The 14,139-nt window shown below is 37.0% G+C and overlaps 2 protein-coding genes across 4 annotated transcripts in view; one reads left to right on the top strand and one right to left on the bottom strand.

Moving 5' to 3' along the window:
* The window catches only part of LOC145497922 (phosphopentomutase-like), a 102,204-nt gene that overhangs the window by 45,880 nt on the left and 42,185 nt on the right, over window positions 1–14,139 (top strand). For both annotated transcript variants that reach the window (XR_014050746.1, XM_081477799.1), the window contains exons 9-13: window positions 127–250; window positions 861–926; window positions 4,092–4,189; window positions 4,915–5,012; window positions 5,621–5,703. Coding sequence is in view for 1 of the 2 variants with exons in the window: in XM_081477799.1 (XP_081333925.1) it covers window positions 127–250; window positions 861–926; window positions 4,092–4,189; window positions 4,915–5,012; window positions 5,621–5,703 (469 nt within the window). In the remaining variant the exon portion in view is untranslated. The remainder of the gene's footprint in view (window positions 1–126; window positions 251–860; window positions 927–4,091; window positions 4,190–4,914; window positions 5,013–5,620; window positions 5,704–14,139) is intronic.
* Window positions 224–14,139, bottom strand: part of LOC145498013 (uncharacterized) — a 66,962-nt gene continuing 53,046 nt past the window's right edge. Inside the window, exons 3-4 of one of the 2 annotated variants that reach the window (XM_081477887.1) lie at window positions 830–903; window positions 224–236 (exon numbers count right to left, since the gene is read on the bottom strand). In XM_081477887.1, coding sequence (XP_081334013.1) covers window positions 857–903 — 47 coding nt within the window. In that variant the 3' untranslated portion in view covers window positions 224–236; window positions 830–856. Of the gene's footprint in view, window positions 237–829; window positions 904–5,719; window positions 10,346–14,139 lie in introns of those variants that run through there. The other variant, XM_081477886.1, reaches the window with a different exon arrangement.

Here is a 14,139-nt window from a genome sequence, read left to right as displayed (position 1 = left end):
TTGTACAATTTTCATGAACAAGGTGGTCTGTACATGTGCATAATTTGTACATTACTGGAGCTTTAATCACTGTGGTGTGTTGTTGCTAATTTATTTTGAGGGTCATTATCTGTTTCTCCCCTTTAGTGAGGAAAATAAAACAACAAAACTTAAGTATACCTTTACTCCCATGCATGGTGTTGGACAAAGGTTTGCTGAGCTGGCATTTGAGGCATTTAACCTACCCCCATTTGTATCTGTGAGAGAACAGGTAGATGTACAGGACTTTGTGAATCTACACGCCTTTTTTCTATGCAAATACTTTGATAGGTATTCTAGAATATATAATCATTTGCTACATACTGTACCGGTACATCTTGTACCATATTATGGGTCTTTCCATTGCCCTGTTAGAAACTATGTCAAATGTGGAAACATGCACACCACTGGCCTGTTATTTAGAAGTTCTTGTGAAGTTTTGGGTAGATATTTTAGGTTTCTTTTCTTTTAGCTGAAAACATACGTGTAATTTTTAAAAGAAGAGGTTTATTCTAGTTTTCAAAAATAGAAAACTTCTGGCAAATATGTTAAGAAATGGAAAAGATGTAGCTTGTTGAAAGAAGTGTCATCATGACATATAATTTTATCCTATGCAATTACTTTATTACTTTACAGCCAATAATTTTGTACAATTGTACATATTCATTTGGTAAATATGCATGTTGCAGCAAAATGCTCTTTGTTTGGTCAGTGCATGTTAATTTTTGTCTTGACACTACGTACAGTTGCAAGTAAGAAGAATTGTATCCTTATGTATTCCATCATCATTATCTATATCAGTGTGTGATACCTGTAGTTACTGGGTTGTTTTTTTTTTTTAGATGGTTCCAGATCCTGAGTTTCCAACTGTAAGATACCCCAACCCTGAGGAAGGAAAAAGTGCCTTGGTTAGTAAATCAGTATCACAATAAATAAGCCAAAAAGGACTCAATGTGCAAGTAACGTAGTACTGTACTTAGAAGAAAGAATCAAAATCCCAAATGACCTGCAAATGTTAAAGAGTAAAGTTCTTATAGAAAAGTAATGGACAAAGAATCTTGAAGAAGCTTATTGCTCCTGTGAGTGGAATATAAGCCTGAAGAAGCCACTAACCCCCAAAAAATTTTTTCATTTTATAAAATCTACTAGTTTCCCTGATTACTTCAGCGAAAAAATTATCTTGATTGATAAAATCCCTGCATTTCGACAGGCATTTAAACATGTAATTTCCATGTTCACGACCGCGCAAAGTGGGATCTGGGTCGGGCTACTAGTGACGTCACTTCGGGAACCAAGCTAAAACACTCAAGAGACTTTTGACTGAGCTTCGAGGGCAGTCAAAACATTTTCGGGCTATTTGTGATTCATATTTCATCAAAACTGGACAAGAACTTTAAGTGAAAGAACTGTATCATCTAGCATTACAATTTGGAGTCTAGCTACGATTTGGACGGCTGCAAAGTACATATTTTTTTCCATTTCGAAGTGCGGGTCGCCAGTTGAGATCGTCGCGTTGTATAATTATATTTAGGCTGGGATCAACAATTTGCCAGTCCATTTGGGCTATAAAGGTACAAACAATGACTGAAGAGTTGGTAATTTGACTTTACGGAACGTGCAAATTTCGGAGTGACAAAACACTTTTACATTCAAATATTAATTTCCCCCGAAATACAAGTTAAAATGTGATGCAGTCGTACTTCACTCCTGCCTACTTCTCCAGTTCTATGATTGAAAATAGTTTCACGTAAGAGATGGGCAGAGATGTTGGCAAACAATATTCGAAGGTGAGGTAACTTTTCCCTTTGTTATTGTCGACCAACCGTAGTATATGCATATTCAATTACTGTGTACAAACACAAGCTACGCAAATTTGCATATTCCGTACTAGTGAAATCATGGAAAATCCCTTGACAAGATCTTGAGAAGATGTTCAGTATACTTTCAGTTAAATGAATACATTTCTACTTCACTGTTATTTTGAATGAAGTGTCTATTTTACGCACGCTAATAACCTGGGAGTCCTCGACTTATTAGTTTACATTTCGGTTGACTGACAAGCGCATTCTTCTTTCAGCACAACAATCTCCATCGGTAGCTATAAGGTCAATCTTAATTGTTTGTTTCACTTTCCTCATATATTTATAAATGCTTGATCCATTCTGAGTTTGTAATTTAGATGTATTTTGTTCCTCAAAGACGAAACTAAAAGAGCAAAACAATTTTGTATTCGGAATGGCCATTGAGAAACACGGGCAGATTACAGGTGACCTCCGGCGTGCGTGTGTTTTTATTAAAATCCACAAATACATAGCTAGTTCACCAGTTCGAAGTGTCAACAATCTTCTTCGCATAGTTGTAGAACGTAGGTTTAGTTTACTATTCGTTTAGACAAGTCTCTATTTCAAAATGCGACACGTTTAATTTACCATGTAATTTCGTCACCTATAGTTTCGTCTGGAACTCACGTCGGAGGATCGTTTGCGCTCGAAATAGTCAGATGGCTTCTAGCTTATCCCAAATTCGTGTCTTATGCAGTACCTTGACAATTTCAAGCTTTCCACTAGAGATAGAGAAGAATATACAGGCCATGAAAATCTCTACATTTTTACAGTGGCGGCGAACCCGAGATCGAAGAAATCCTCAATGGCTCCCTGGCTTTAGCTTCACACAGAACAGCCCACTTCTTTGGTCTTTTTCTCATTTCTGGTAGAGTTTCATCAACATAGAGGTATTGAACAAAGAGGAATACTCTATTCTACGCATCCTGTATTGCTACAGCCTCCAACAACATATCTTTCTTGTATTCTGCAACGATTTTGACGCACACTATCGCATGTTTGCATTCATTCTTCTCAGAAACAAAATATTGTTATTCCTGAAGTGACGTCAAAAGCCAACTCATCCCATTCTCCGCTATTCCTCGGTCGTGAACATAGAAAAGGGCAAATTTACAAACTTTAAAAATTCATAGAAAATTAACAAAAATAGCTGCAACGATAATTTTTTCGCAGTGGTGATCAGGAGAAAAAGGAAATTTATATTAGCGAAAAAAAATTTGCGGGGTTAGTGGCACTTTAAAAAGCTTAACTGCTTTGTAGTGTAGAGTGCACTACCGGGCTGGTTTTGGGGGCTGCTGTTTGCTAACACCTTAATGCTACAACATGCTAAGGTGTGAACTTTAAAGTCTAGTTAATTGATTAATTAGTTAACTAACTAATCATTATGCATTGAAGACTCTTTTAAATACTGGAAATGATTTGGATTACAACTCTACAGTATATTGTCCATAGCAGGAATGAATTCTTTGGAATTTAGAAGATATGAACAATCACTTTCATTACTATGTAATGTATAAAGGGAAATGGGCCCAGTTATATTTCTAGTTTCTTAAAGTTCAGTGTCTCACATTATAACTTAACGGGTAGAGGTGTATCCTTGTTCAACCCTCCTATAACAACCAATACTTCCATAATTCTTTTACTTATAGGGTTACTCATCTATGCAACAAGTTACTCACACATGTTAAGCAGTCACCCAACTTAACTGCATTTCAAAAAAATTTGGAGTTTATTAATCTTGTAAATTTAAGGACAAGCTGTCTATGTAATTACTGTCAATCTTAAATTTTTACATTATTTTTTGTCACAATTTTAGGTTAGATGCGTATATATTATATTTATAACTAAATAATTATTATCGAGCTTGTTGGATAGTTGGATAGCATGATAATTGTTGACAATTCCATGTATGTATCTTTTTTATTACTTTGTTATTTCTTATTTAATTTTATCTCTTTTATTTTAGTCATGCGTTTTATACGTGAGCCTCTGGCTCGGACACTGAGGGCAACCTCAATCCCCCGCAATGATGTTAATAAATTAATTGATTGATTGATTGATTGATTGATTCATTGATTGATTGATTGATTGATTGATTGATTGATTGATTGATTGATTGATTGATTGATTGATTGATTGACATACAGCTGATAGTCTACAGACTATAATAATGCTCTTTGTTGTCATTTGAAACTAGAATTACTGACTTGCAGTTTGTTCTTTTTTAAACAGGACCTTGCAATGAAAACTGCTAATGAGAATAAGTGCTCTGTTATTCTGGCAAATGATCCTGACTCTGATAGAATGGCTCTTGCAGAGAAACAGCCAAAGTAAGTGAAAATACCCTTTGTAGAAATTCTCAACAGTGCTCAGTAAAACAACCATGGAGCACCCATAGTCCATCAACAAGCATTGTCTGAACTAACATCCATGGCTGATGTCCCTTTTGTCCCTAGGCATGTTCCTTAATTCACTTGGGGAGAACAAGTGCATTTTTATTTGTAAAACCATCTGCTGAGATTGTCTGAGTCTGAGTTATTTGTCATGGCTGCTCCATTACGTAATCTTATGGTGCAGAACCAATAATTGATAATTTCAATGAGCCATTATTTCAATTCAGTAGCTAATTTTATTCATTTTAACCTCTATTTTTGACTTTCACAACTTCAGTTGTCTCTGTTTCGTCATAATGATGTTAGGTATTACTAACATTGAAATGTTGAATTGCTATAATTTTTGTATTTGAAGGCAAGGCCTATCTAAATCAACAATCATTATTTTGAACTAGCCCTTTGCTTCTACTTTTGCTGATTGGACAGATATTATTTGCTAAAGGTTTGCCAAAAAGTATACTTGCCTGCTTTACACAATAAGATCTGTTCCAAGCTTGGCAACTCATTAGTGCTAATACCTTTCAAATTTTTAAACAATTTCTGAGATTTGAAAAAAGCTTCTCCCCATTTTACTTGACATGAACTCCACTAAATACGTATAGTTACACATTTAAATTTTGATTTTGTGAAGATGAACTGATTTTCTGTAATGTGTTTTTAAGTGGTCAGTGGAAGGTATTCACTGGTAATGAAATAGGAAGCTTGTTTGGATGGTGGGCATTCACTTGTCACAAAAGGCAGCATCCAGAGCTATATCCAGGTATGCCACAGCTCAAACTAAATCAAGGCAAGTTTCTTTTCAGAGGTTGATTTACTTAGTATTACTTGTACTGAAAACATAGGCATACTTTTTTGTGAATTAAAAGTCTCTGGGCTTTGTTGTTCGGAAGCTGGTTAACACTAGCCCAGGATTAAAAGTTAGCCAAAGTATAAATTTTTCTTCTAGACAAATTTTTTCACTGCTTTTGTTTTGTGTAGTTTGAGAATATTCAAACCCAAAACAGAAGGCCCAACAGTATAAACAGAAAACCTCACAGCAAAGTTGCAAAACTCAAATCAAAATTCTCGCTTATCCTGGACTAGCTTAATCAGGCTTTGAGTAACCCGGCCCAGGAGGTAGGATCATTGCAGTAAACTATCCTGTCTTGAGTGTACGATATATCTTCTCACTCAAAACTAAAACTAGGGAGAAACAGAGAAATAAAATCATAAAATTCTAGTCTTATTAAGATCAAATCTTCAAAATTTAAAACTTGGTTAATTATTAATGAGTTGGAGAAATGTCATGTTGCAGCACTTGAGAGTAATTTGGACCAGTCTTCTTTGGCCTTTAGTCTTCTTGTTACTGATTAATTATTGGTTGACCAGGTTCATCTGTGTACATGATTGCAAGCACAGTTTCTTCGAAAATGCTCCAAGCTATGGCCAGGGAAGAAGGATTCCAGTTTGAGGTCAGTGATCATTAAGAATGTGTCTTAATGGGTGGGTTTATACTAGTGTAGTATGTTGACCGTAAGGTGGCTCGAAACAATTTCCAGCACTTTCCAAGACGTAGATTTTGATGGGTCATTATAACCTCTATATCAGTTGATGTCAAAATCACGGTGTCAAAACACTGCCCAATCATTGATGAACATTTTGCTGTCAATTTTATGGCACAATAGGTTACCATAGCAACAATATGACCTGCTAAAAACACCCTTAAATTTTCGAAAATTTAAGGTGGCTCTCAACCTACTTTACAAAATTTTTTTAACTTTGAAAAAGTTGCATCTTATCATGCTTATCACAATTCAATAATAAACTAGTGAGACAATCTCAGATAGTGCAGAGTGCAATGTATAGCTCTGGCACGATATTCACACATGTCTTCACCCCTGCCCGGTTCACTCCTGGTTTGTATTTACTTTGGTACCTAGAGCTCTTCCCCTTGCAGAATACGAGCAGACAGAAACCTTGATAAGCCATGATCTTGTCACAATCTTAGCAGTGTGTATGTTTGATGTCTGTATTTTCATTCGATGTTCAATAATAACTTACAATATTATTACTGTTTGTCAAGACAACTTTCAAATTTTACTCTGGTGTTTTACATTGATTTAGGCCCATTTGAAATTCAATAATACATTGAAGTAGCAAACGTGGCAATTTTACTTTTCACGCCAAAGTTTGTAACCTGATAGTTTTGTTTTTCTCACAAAGGTATGTGACATAAAACCCTTGTTTTCTCGTAAACTTTAGAGATAAATGGAAAAAAGTAATTATCTTATGAGGAAATGGAAGAAAGTTAAATATCTTATGAGGAAATGGAAGAAGAACAACTGTTTTTCATTCAAAATGCAAATTTTCTTTTCACTGATAAACAAGAAGTAATTTAATCATCAGATAGTCACAGAATACCATGTTCTTGTTCAGTTGCCACCTCAGCGATATCGATTAATACAACTGAGAAGCGTTGGTGTTTCAAGAAGAGGTGTTGAAGGCCACCTCTACTCAGTTGACCGAGATGATATATCCTACATCGGTGAACTGCGCTTTCATTTAGTGCCACGGAGTCTGCAGCAACATTTGAACACTTTCCTGGTTTCTTTTGTCACAGATTCACAATCTGACAAGTTTTAATGCCATTAAATTTGGAAAGTTTGGCTAGATGTTTAACTTTTTGGCCTCTTTCACAGAGACAATTGAAAGAGAGATAAATAAGCCGCTAAGGAGAGGCAAAAGGTGTCCATTCTTAATTTGAACCCTGGCAAGCACACTAGTGTAGTTTGATAACAGCAGATGATATTTGTTGAACTGAGCTAGGGGCAATTCTATGAGATACGCAGTCACAGTAGCGTTTTTTGCACTAAAACAAGAGAAGTGACGTTACCCGAAAATAACTGCTGTCCTTGGTCATGTCACACAACATGTAAAAAACCATGTGGCTCTGGGGATGAAAGCAGAATACATCACCCAAACAATGCCAGAACGTGTGCATCTTACTTGTTGGATTTTACCACAGGGAAAAGCACTCAACGTTTTTGTGTCATGTGATCTCAAATGAAATGCATCTTTCACCTAATATATAGTCGGCACTGCACGCTGCACATGCGTTTAGGGCAAATTGGTTTTGTTCTAAAGAGAATAGTACCACAAGGAGAGCAAGAGGTTTCCTAAACCAAATATATATGTCATGTTGATTAATTGACCTTCGTTTTCTAATTATTGGGCATTTGTATGGCACCAATATTGCCATCACTTGTCAAACAGTGGTAGTATTCATCCTTCGAAGTATAGCTGGTAGAAAAGTGCTGGAAACTGTTGCCAGCCTCTTTGAGTATAATTGAATCTTACTTCAGATGTGAACAGGTCTAATTGCGTTTGACCTAAGAAGAACACTACGTAATTTGTGGAAGTTCCGTGACTCAATCTTGGGTTTCCCGTGTAACCAAGGCAAAAGCTCGGCTAACATTGTTTTTTGTTGTTGGGCCATGTACCATTTCAGTGCCATCTTGAATGGCATAATGCTTGTGTGCATGCTATTGCCCACTTCATGAGTGATGTACCAGTTGTGTAAATCATTCCTCTAGTACTGTAATTTGTTCAATTCATACTTTACAGTTGCTTTGCTGTTCCTTTGGTGAGGGGTTTTTCAGCGTAATTTAGTTTGTCATCTTCATAAGTAAATTTTTTCTGAGAGATTTCTATGTGTGATTTACCACTGTTTCTGGCTTCGGTAAAATGCACCAAACATGATCTATTTTCTCGGACCTGCTACTGTGCTGGGGTAATATTCGAGCAAACCTCGTGGCAGTGACAATTTGCACAAAGTGAGCTGTCCTCACTGGACACTGAGCCAAAAAAATCTGACATTTTGTGACAGCTGCTGAGTACAGTAGTCTACGTAATTAGAGTACAATGAAACCTGTATTAAGCGGACACCCTTGGGACACTCACTAGTGGCCACTTAATGAAGGGTGTCCACTCGAAACAGGTTCTAATATTTTGTGCAATAATAGTTAATTATTAACCCTTTTGTAACACAGTGTAAGATCAAAGACTGCTCAAATATATTAGACAATTCCCAGTCAGTCAATGCATCAATCTGGAATGATCTACTTAGCTTTAAAACGACATTGCAGGGCGCAACAAAAAGGCTGTCCAATAGCCTGGGACTAGTGAAACGATCGGTCAGGCTAGCGCCTTCTTATCACAGGTTGCCCAATGGGCAAGCATGAAGTGGACATGATTGAAATAATATTGGTAGTTGTTTGTTTTTTTTTTCCTTTTGTTTTCTAATGACAAACTTCAGACATTGTGTATGGCAGACAGTTTGTGAGAGAAGGTAAAACAATACAAATGTTTTTTTTTGTTGTTTTTTTCTGAGATAGAGTAAAATGTAAAATGTAAATGACCGAAATCAATTTTTTTCCTGACTGCATGTCCTGACTGCACTGTCAATTCAGTGCCATTTGTCTAATTGTCTCAAAGCATATGTAACAGCACTGGAGCCTTAACTAAGATTTCACTTGATTATTTGTAGTACGACGTGGTTGAAACGTGCGACAAATTAAAAACATTAAGGCACAAAATGAACTTACTATTATTTATAAAATACAAAGACAAAGTGTATGACTTTATTAGTGTATTCTTTTCCTGAAAGAAAAATTTCAGGAAGCGTTAGGGGTGTGGTTGTCAACAGACCCTGATGTAACTATATCTTTGAATTACAAAGATAAAACTTCACAGACTTAGCCTTTTAGGTAAAATTACTGTTTTAAAAAGCCTCATAGCTTCACGACTGGTATATATTTTTTCTCCTCTTCAAACAAATCATACAGCAATAAAGGAGATAAATGTAATGTTTTATAACTTCTTATGGAATGACAAAGGCAACAAAATAAAAAGAAAGTAATGATTAATGATTACTCAGAAGGGGGACTTAAAATGATTGATATAGCTTCCTTTAATAGATCTCTCAAAGCCACATAGATAAAGAAGTATCTAGATAAGAGAAACTGTGGAAGCTGGAAAAGATTTTTTGACTCAGAACTTGAAAAATATGGAGGTGAAGTAACACTAACTGGAAATCTAAACATAAAAGACAGTCATAACATTATTAAAGTATCAGATTGTTTTTTCAAAGAAATTCTTGAAATCTAGTCAGAAGCCAATTATGAAGAAAAGATTGTATCAGATTCTCACTTTCGGTCATCGCCCTTATGGTATAATTCACTTATAAGAGTAGGGAATAGACCAGTTTTTTTAACGAATGGTTCATTAAAGGGATAACAAAAGTAGAACATTTAATGGATGACTCCGGAAAGTTTCTCTCGCTCACTGCTTTCCAAACTATACATGACCTGACAGCCCAACCTTTAACCTTTCTTAGAATCATTTCTTCAATAAAACTTCTTCAAATATATATACCCCATAATATCAGAACCTCGATTAAACATGAAAGTTTCTTGTCAAAATTTTTAAAAAGCAAAAACCCTAGTAGACTAGTATATAAGAAACTTGTATCAGGAAAAAGTGAACCACCCAACCAAAGTCAACAAAAGTGGCAGGAAGACATCACTCTCACAACAAAACAAGAGCTCAACTGGAAAGAGGTTTACCAAATGGCTTTTTAGTGTAGAAAGAGCACAAAACTTATAACTTTCAATTTTAAGTTTCTTCATAGAAGAATATCAACAAACAACTTTGTCTCGTCGATAGCGAGAAATGCACGTTCTGCGAAAGAGAAACAGAGAAACTTGCACATTTATTTTGGGCTTGCCCAAAAACTCAATATTTTTGGACCAATTTTAAAGTATGGCTACAGTCTTGCCAAGTCATTGCCAAAGAGACACCCTTAGAGCCTGATACGGCACTGGGTCTAAGGCCAGATAGCTCTAAACATAAACTCCAAATTAACTTCTGCTGCTTAAATGTTAAATATTACATTTTGCTATTTAGACAGAAAAAATGTTCTCCAAAACTAAATGATTTCTTACTGTATTTTAAACATATCTATGAAATGGAAAAAAATACAACTACAATCGTTTTAAAAAAGTGGGAGCCTCTGTTGCCACTTTTGCAGTCTCTTGACAGCTTGACCCTAGTCTCCTGAAAACGAAAATAAAAGTGAAAGGAAAAGAAACAAGGCGCATATATACCATGGATATTTCTGTAATTCGCAATTCCGTATTTACATCACTGACAGGAGTAAACTGGTATGATCTTGCTGTGCTAGAATTGTAAGTAGTGCAAGTAATCTAATTATGTTGTATTGTAAGCAGTGTAAGTATTAGCATTGTTAGTAGAGCGAGTATGCGTATTGTATAGAGTAAGTGTTAGTATCATAAGTGGCGTAAGTAATAAGTTCTTTTGTAAGTAGTGTAAGTAGCAATTAATTAAAAGAAAAGAAAAGAAAAAAAAGAAAAAAGAAAAATTTCAGCGATATTTGGCAAACAGGTATTGTGAAAAACATGTTGCATGACGGCTTTACTTTCCCGTTATAACACTAAGGATGTGTTTCTTTAAGAAAATCCAAGATTGGATTTTCTAATCCGAAAACGGATTTTGCGTTTCTTTACTAGACAGATCAATCCAAGATCACTCGGATCATGTCGCTCAAAGGAGAAGAATCTTTGCCCAGAGTGGATTCTTCGGTTCCTTTGACGCACCATGATCTAAGAGATCTTGGATTAATCTGTTTAGAAAAGAAACACAAAATCCTTTTTGGATTTAAGAATCCAATCTTGGATTTTCTTGAAGAAAGGCACCCTAAGTCTGCTTGTGTTAAGTAATTCAATATGTTGTTTTGAGTATGCATAAATTAAAACTTTGACTGGGTTATTTAAAAGAGCTTACACTAAATTTTCAGTTCTTTCTTAGATTCTCGTATGAAAACTTCTTTCAGTGAAGAAAAAGTCAGCTGCTATGCCATTTGGGAGTGAAGCACTTCTAAGCCAGTTGTTAGTTTAAACTCATTTTTAACGTGACATGAATTTATGTCACTCTAGAATTTTACACGGTCATTTCTTGGAAAATTAAATCTTAGAGCCTTAATCTTTCATTACCCAGCAGTTTTGATCCTGATGTAGTAAATATCCTTATAAATGATGTAGGATAAAAAAGCGTACATTGTGTGAAAAAAATATGCCTAGGAGATTAAAATAAATGACTTTAGTCTTGTTATTTATGGATATGGAATTTCCATCGGGTAGGGGGACCCAAGTAGAAAAATCATGGAAATTCCAGCAGATGGTGGGGAGTACCGTGAAGCCCCCTATAATGGAAAATCGCGGGGGTGGGAGTCAAACTGGGAAAAAAACACCGTGGGGGATATGGACATTTTCTGGAACCACTCATTGAGTGTGCTAAATGTGTTATTGTATAAGGTTTAATTCAAAAGGGAAATCAAAGAGAATTAGTTCATCTAAGCTCCATATTATTGATTAACATTATTTTTGCATATTAAATTGATTTAATTATCTTTATTAACTAAAGTAATTTTGGGCTAGCTCCTCAGAGATTTGGGCTAGGAAGATGAAATTACAGCTTACCTGAAGGGCAAGCAAAGTTTTTGAATTTCATCTCACCCAGCATGGCTGAACAATGTTAAAGTGGTCTGAGCTGAGTTTTTAGAATTAAAATGCCCTTGAAGTGTCCAATTAATACAGGTTTTGTGAAACAAAATGGCTTAAGGTTGTTGTCCGCATCCGCTTAACAGGGGTGTCCGCCAAAAGCACGTTTATTTTACAGTAAATGTGGGAAACAATTTTGGGACTCAAGCTGGTGTCCACTTTTAATATGGGGTCTGCTTAATACAGGTTTTGCTGTGGTTAAATATATATATAAACACAGTTTGTTGCTGTTGTTGCTTTTACCGACAATCCTGAGTTCTGTCTGAAAAAAACCCTGCTCAGCATCAACACTCATAATACAAGGATAGTCATTGGGTTATACGTAAAGGTACATCCTCCTTTCCTTCAGCAGCATTTTCTACCAGTTAGGTATACTAGTGTACTGTTAACTTGAACAGACTTGATAAGCTGTGATTGCTTCTAGTTTCAAGTTAAGTGGCCTATTTTGTAGTCGTGTCAACACATCTTTTTCAAAAGAGCTGAAGTGCACTTTCAAGTCAAGCTCAACCGTCCTTACCAGCTTTCTTGTGCATTGTCAAAACAATTTCAGTGAATTGAATGTCAATCACATGTGTATTTTCTTTAACATATTAGAACACACAAGACTTGCCATTACACCTCGCCCGCAAGGGAGCAACTTCCTCACACTGTATTCTGTAGGTGACATCTGATATGACCTTGACGACCCGCCAAGGTCCAGACCAGGGACGATAGAACTTCCGGTGCACCCACCGGGGAATGGCCGTCTCCTGCAACCATACCAGATCACCAACTTTGTACGGTCTTGATTTCCGCTTGCAGCGTGCATCGTAGACATCTTTCTGGTGACGTAGACTGGCCTCCAGATTATTCTCCACTCACTCCTGTACCCCCTTAAAGGAGCTCAGTCACGGTTTGCGCATATTGAAACGTTAAGCCTCAATTTTTCAAATTCGTCATTTGTAATCCATGTCAATCTTCTCCATCCATAGCCATCCTTGTTCCTTTATGGTTTATCATTACATAATTATCTCCTTGGTGTTTTTCTGTCTTATTAAACTGTTATTTTCAGGTTTCCTACCATTTAAAGGTAATTTTGTATGTGGCCAAAATAACTCAAAATACCGTGACTGAGCCCCGTCAAGGATTTCACGCTGCTTCTTCGCAAAAGGCGGGTCTCTCTAGGGTCTCTTGCCTGCTTTCAGCCACTGCAGTGCGGCATTCAGGTGCTTGTCTTTGGGTTGCTCTGTTCTAAGATGATCACTAGACCATGGCAGAGGTGTTTGTTTGCATTCTGACCTGAAACCCTCAACAGAAGTTGTGGCATCACTTCTGGTAGTCTGTCCAACAATCACTGATGCAGGGGAATTCTCTGTTTCCTCCAGCATGTCAGCCACATGGTTTTCTGGCCGAGGTCGATTGAGAAAGGCCATTGGCATTGGCGTGTAGACGACCAGCCCGGTGTTCTATGTTCATGTCAAACTGTCATAGGTACTCAACCCATCTAGCTTCCTGCAGCTTGGGTTGCTCAAAGGTCTGAAGCCACACCAATGATCGGTGATCCAACCAAGCAACAAACTGTTTGCTGATCAGGTAAGGGTAGAATGCTTCTGTCCCGAACACTAGCGCATACACCTCAATCTTGGTTGGTGCCCACTTTCTCTGCGATTTCGTCAGGGCCTTGGCAGTATTGCGATTGGACGCTCTTCGCCATCTTGCATTTGAGATAACACAGCAGCAATGCCAATTGCACTAGCGTCAGTGTCTAGTACAAATGGAAGGTCAAATCGGGGAAAGGTGAGTACAAGGGCTTCACATAGGGCTTGCTTCAGGGTATCAAACGATTTCTGGCAGTCATTAGACCACACAAAGTTCCGTCCCTTTCCTCGAATTGGAAGAGGGGGGCTGCAAGAGTTGCAAAATCTGATATGAACTTTCTGTAGTAACCAATCTTTCCCAGAAAAACATGCAACTGAGACACATTGGTTGGTGGTGGCCAGCATTTCACTGCAGAAACCTTTTCAGGGTCTGTAGACACTCCTTGCGTGGACAAGATGTGGCCAACAAAAAGTGCACATTGTAGCAGGACACGACATTTCTCTGGCTTCACTTTCAATCCAGCTTCCTCAATGAGGGTGAGAGCATGATCCAACAACTCACAGTGCTTGGCAAAGGTGGGACTAAAAACTAAGACATCATCAAGGAACACCAAAAGTTCTTCCCATGTCATTCCAGCTAACAAACTAGCAATCTGGCACACAAAAAATGGCGCTGCATTACAAAGCCCAAATG

Source organism: Orbicella franksi, chromosome 9, assembly GCF_964199315.1.
Source record: "Orbicella franksi chromosome 9, jaOrbFran1.1, whole genome shotgun sequence".
NCBI lineage: Eukaryota > Metazoa > Cnidaria > Anthozoa > Scleractinia > Merulinidae > Orbicella > Orbicella franksi.
The sequence above is the reverse complement of the archived record's forward strand: the minus strand, read 5'-3'. Positions and strand labels throughout refer to the sequence as shown.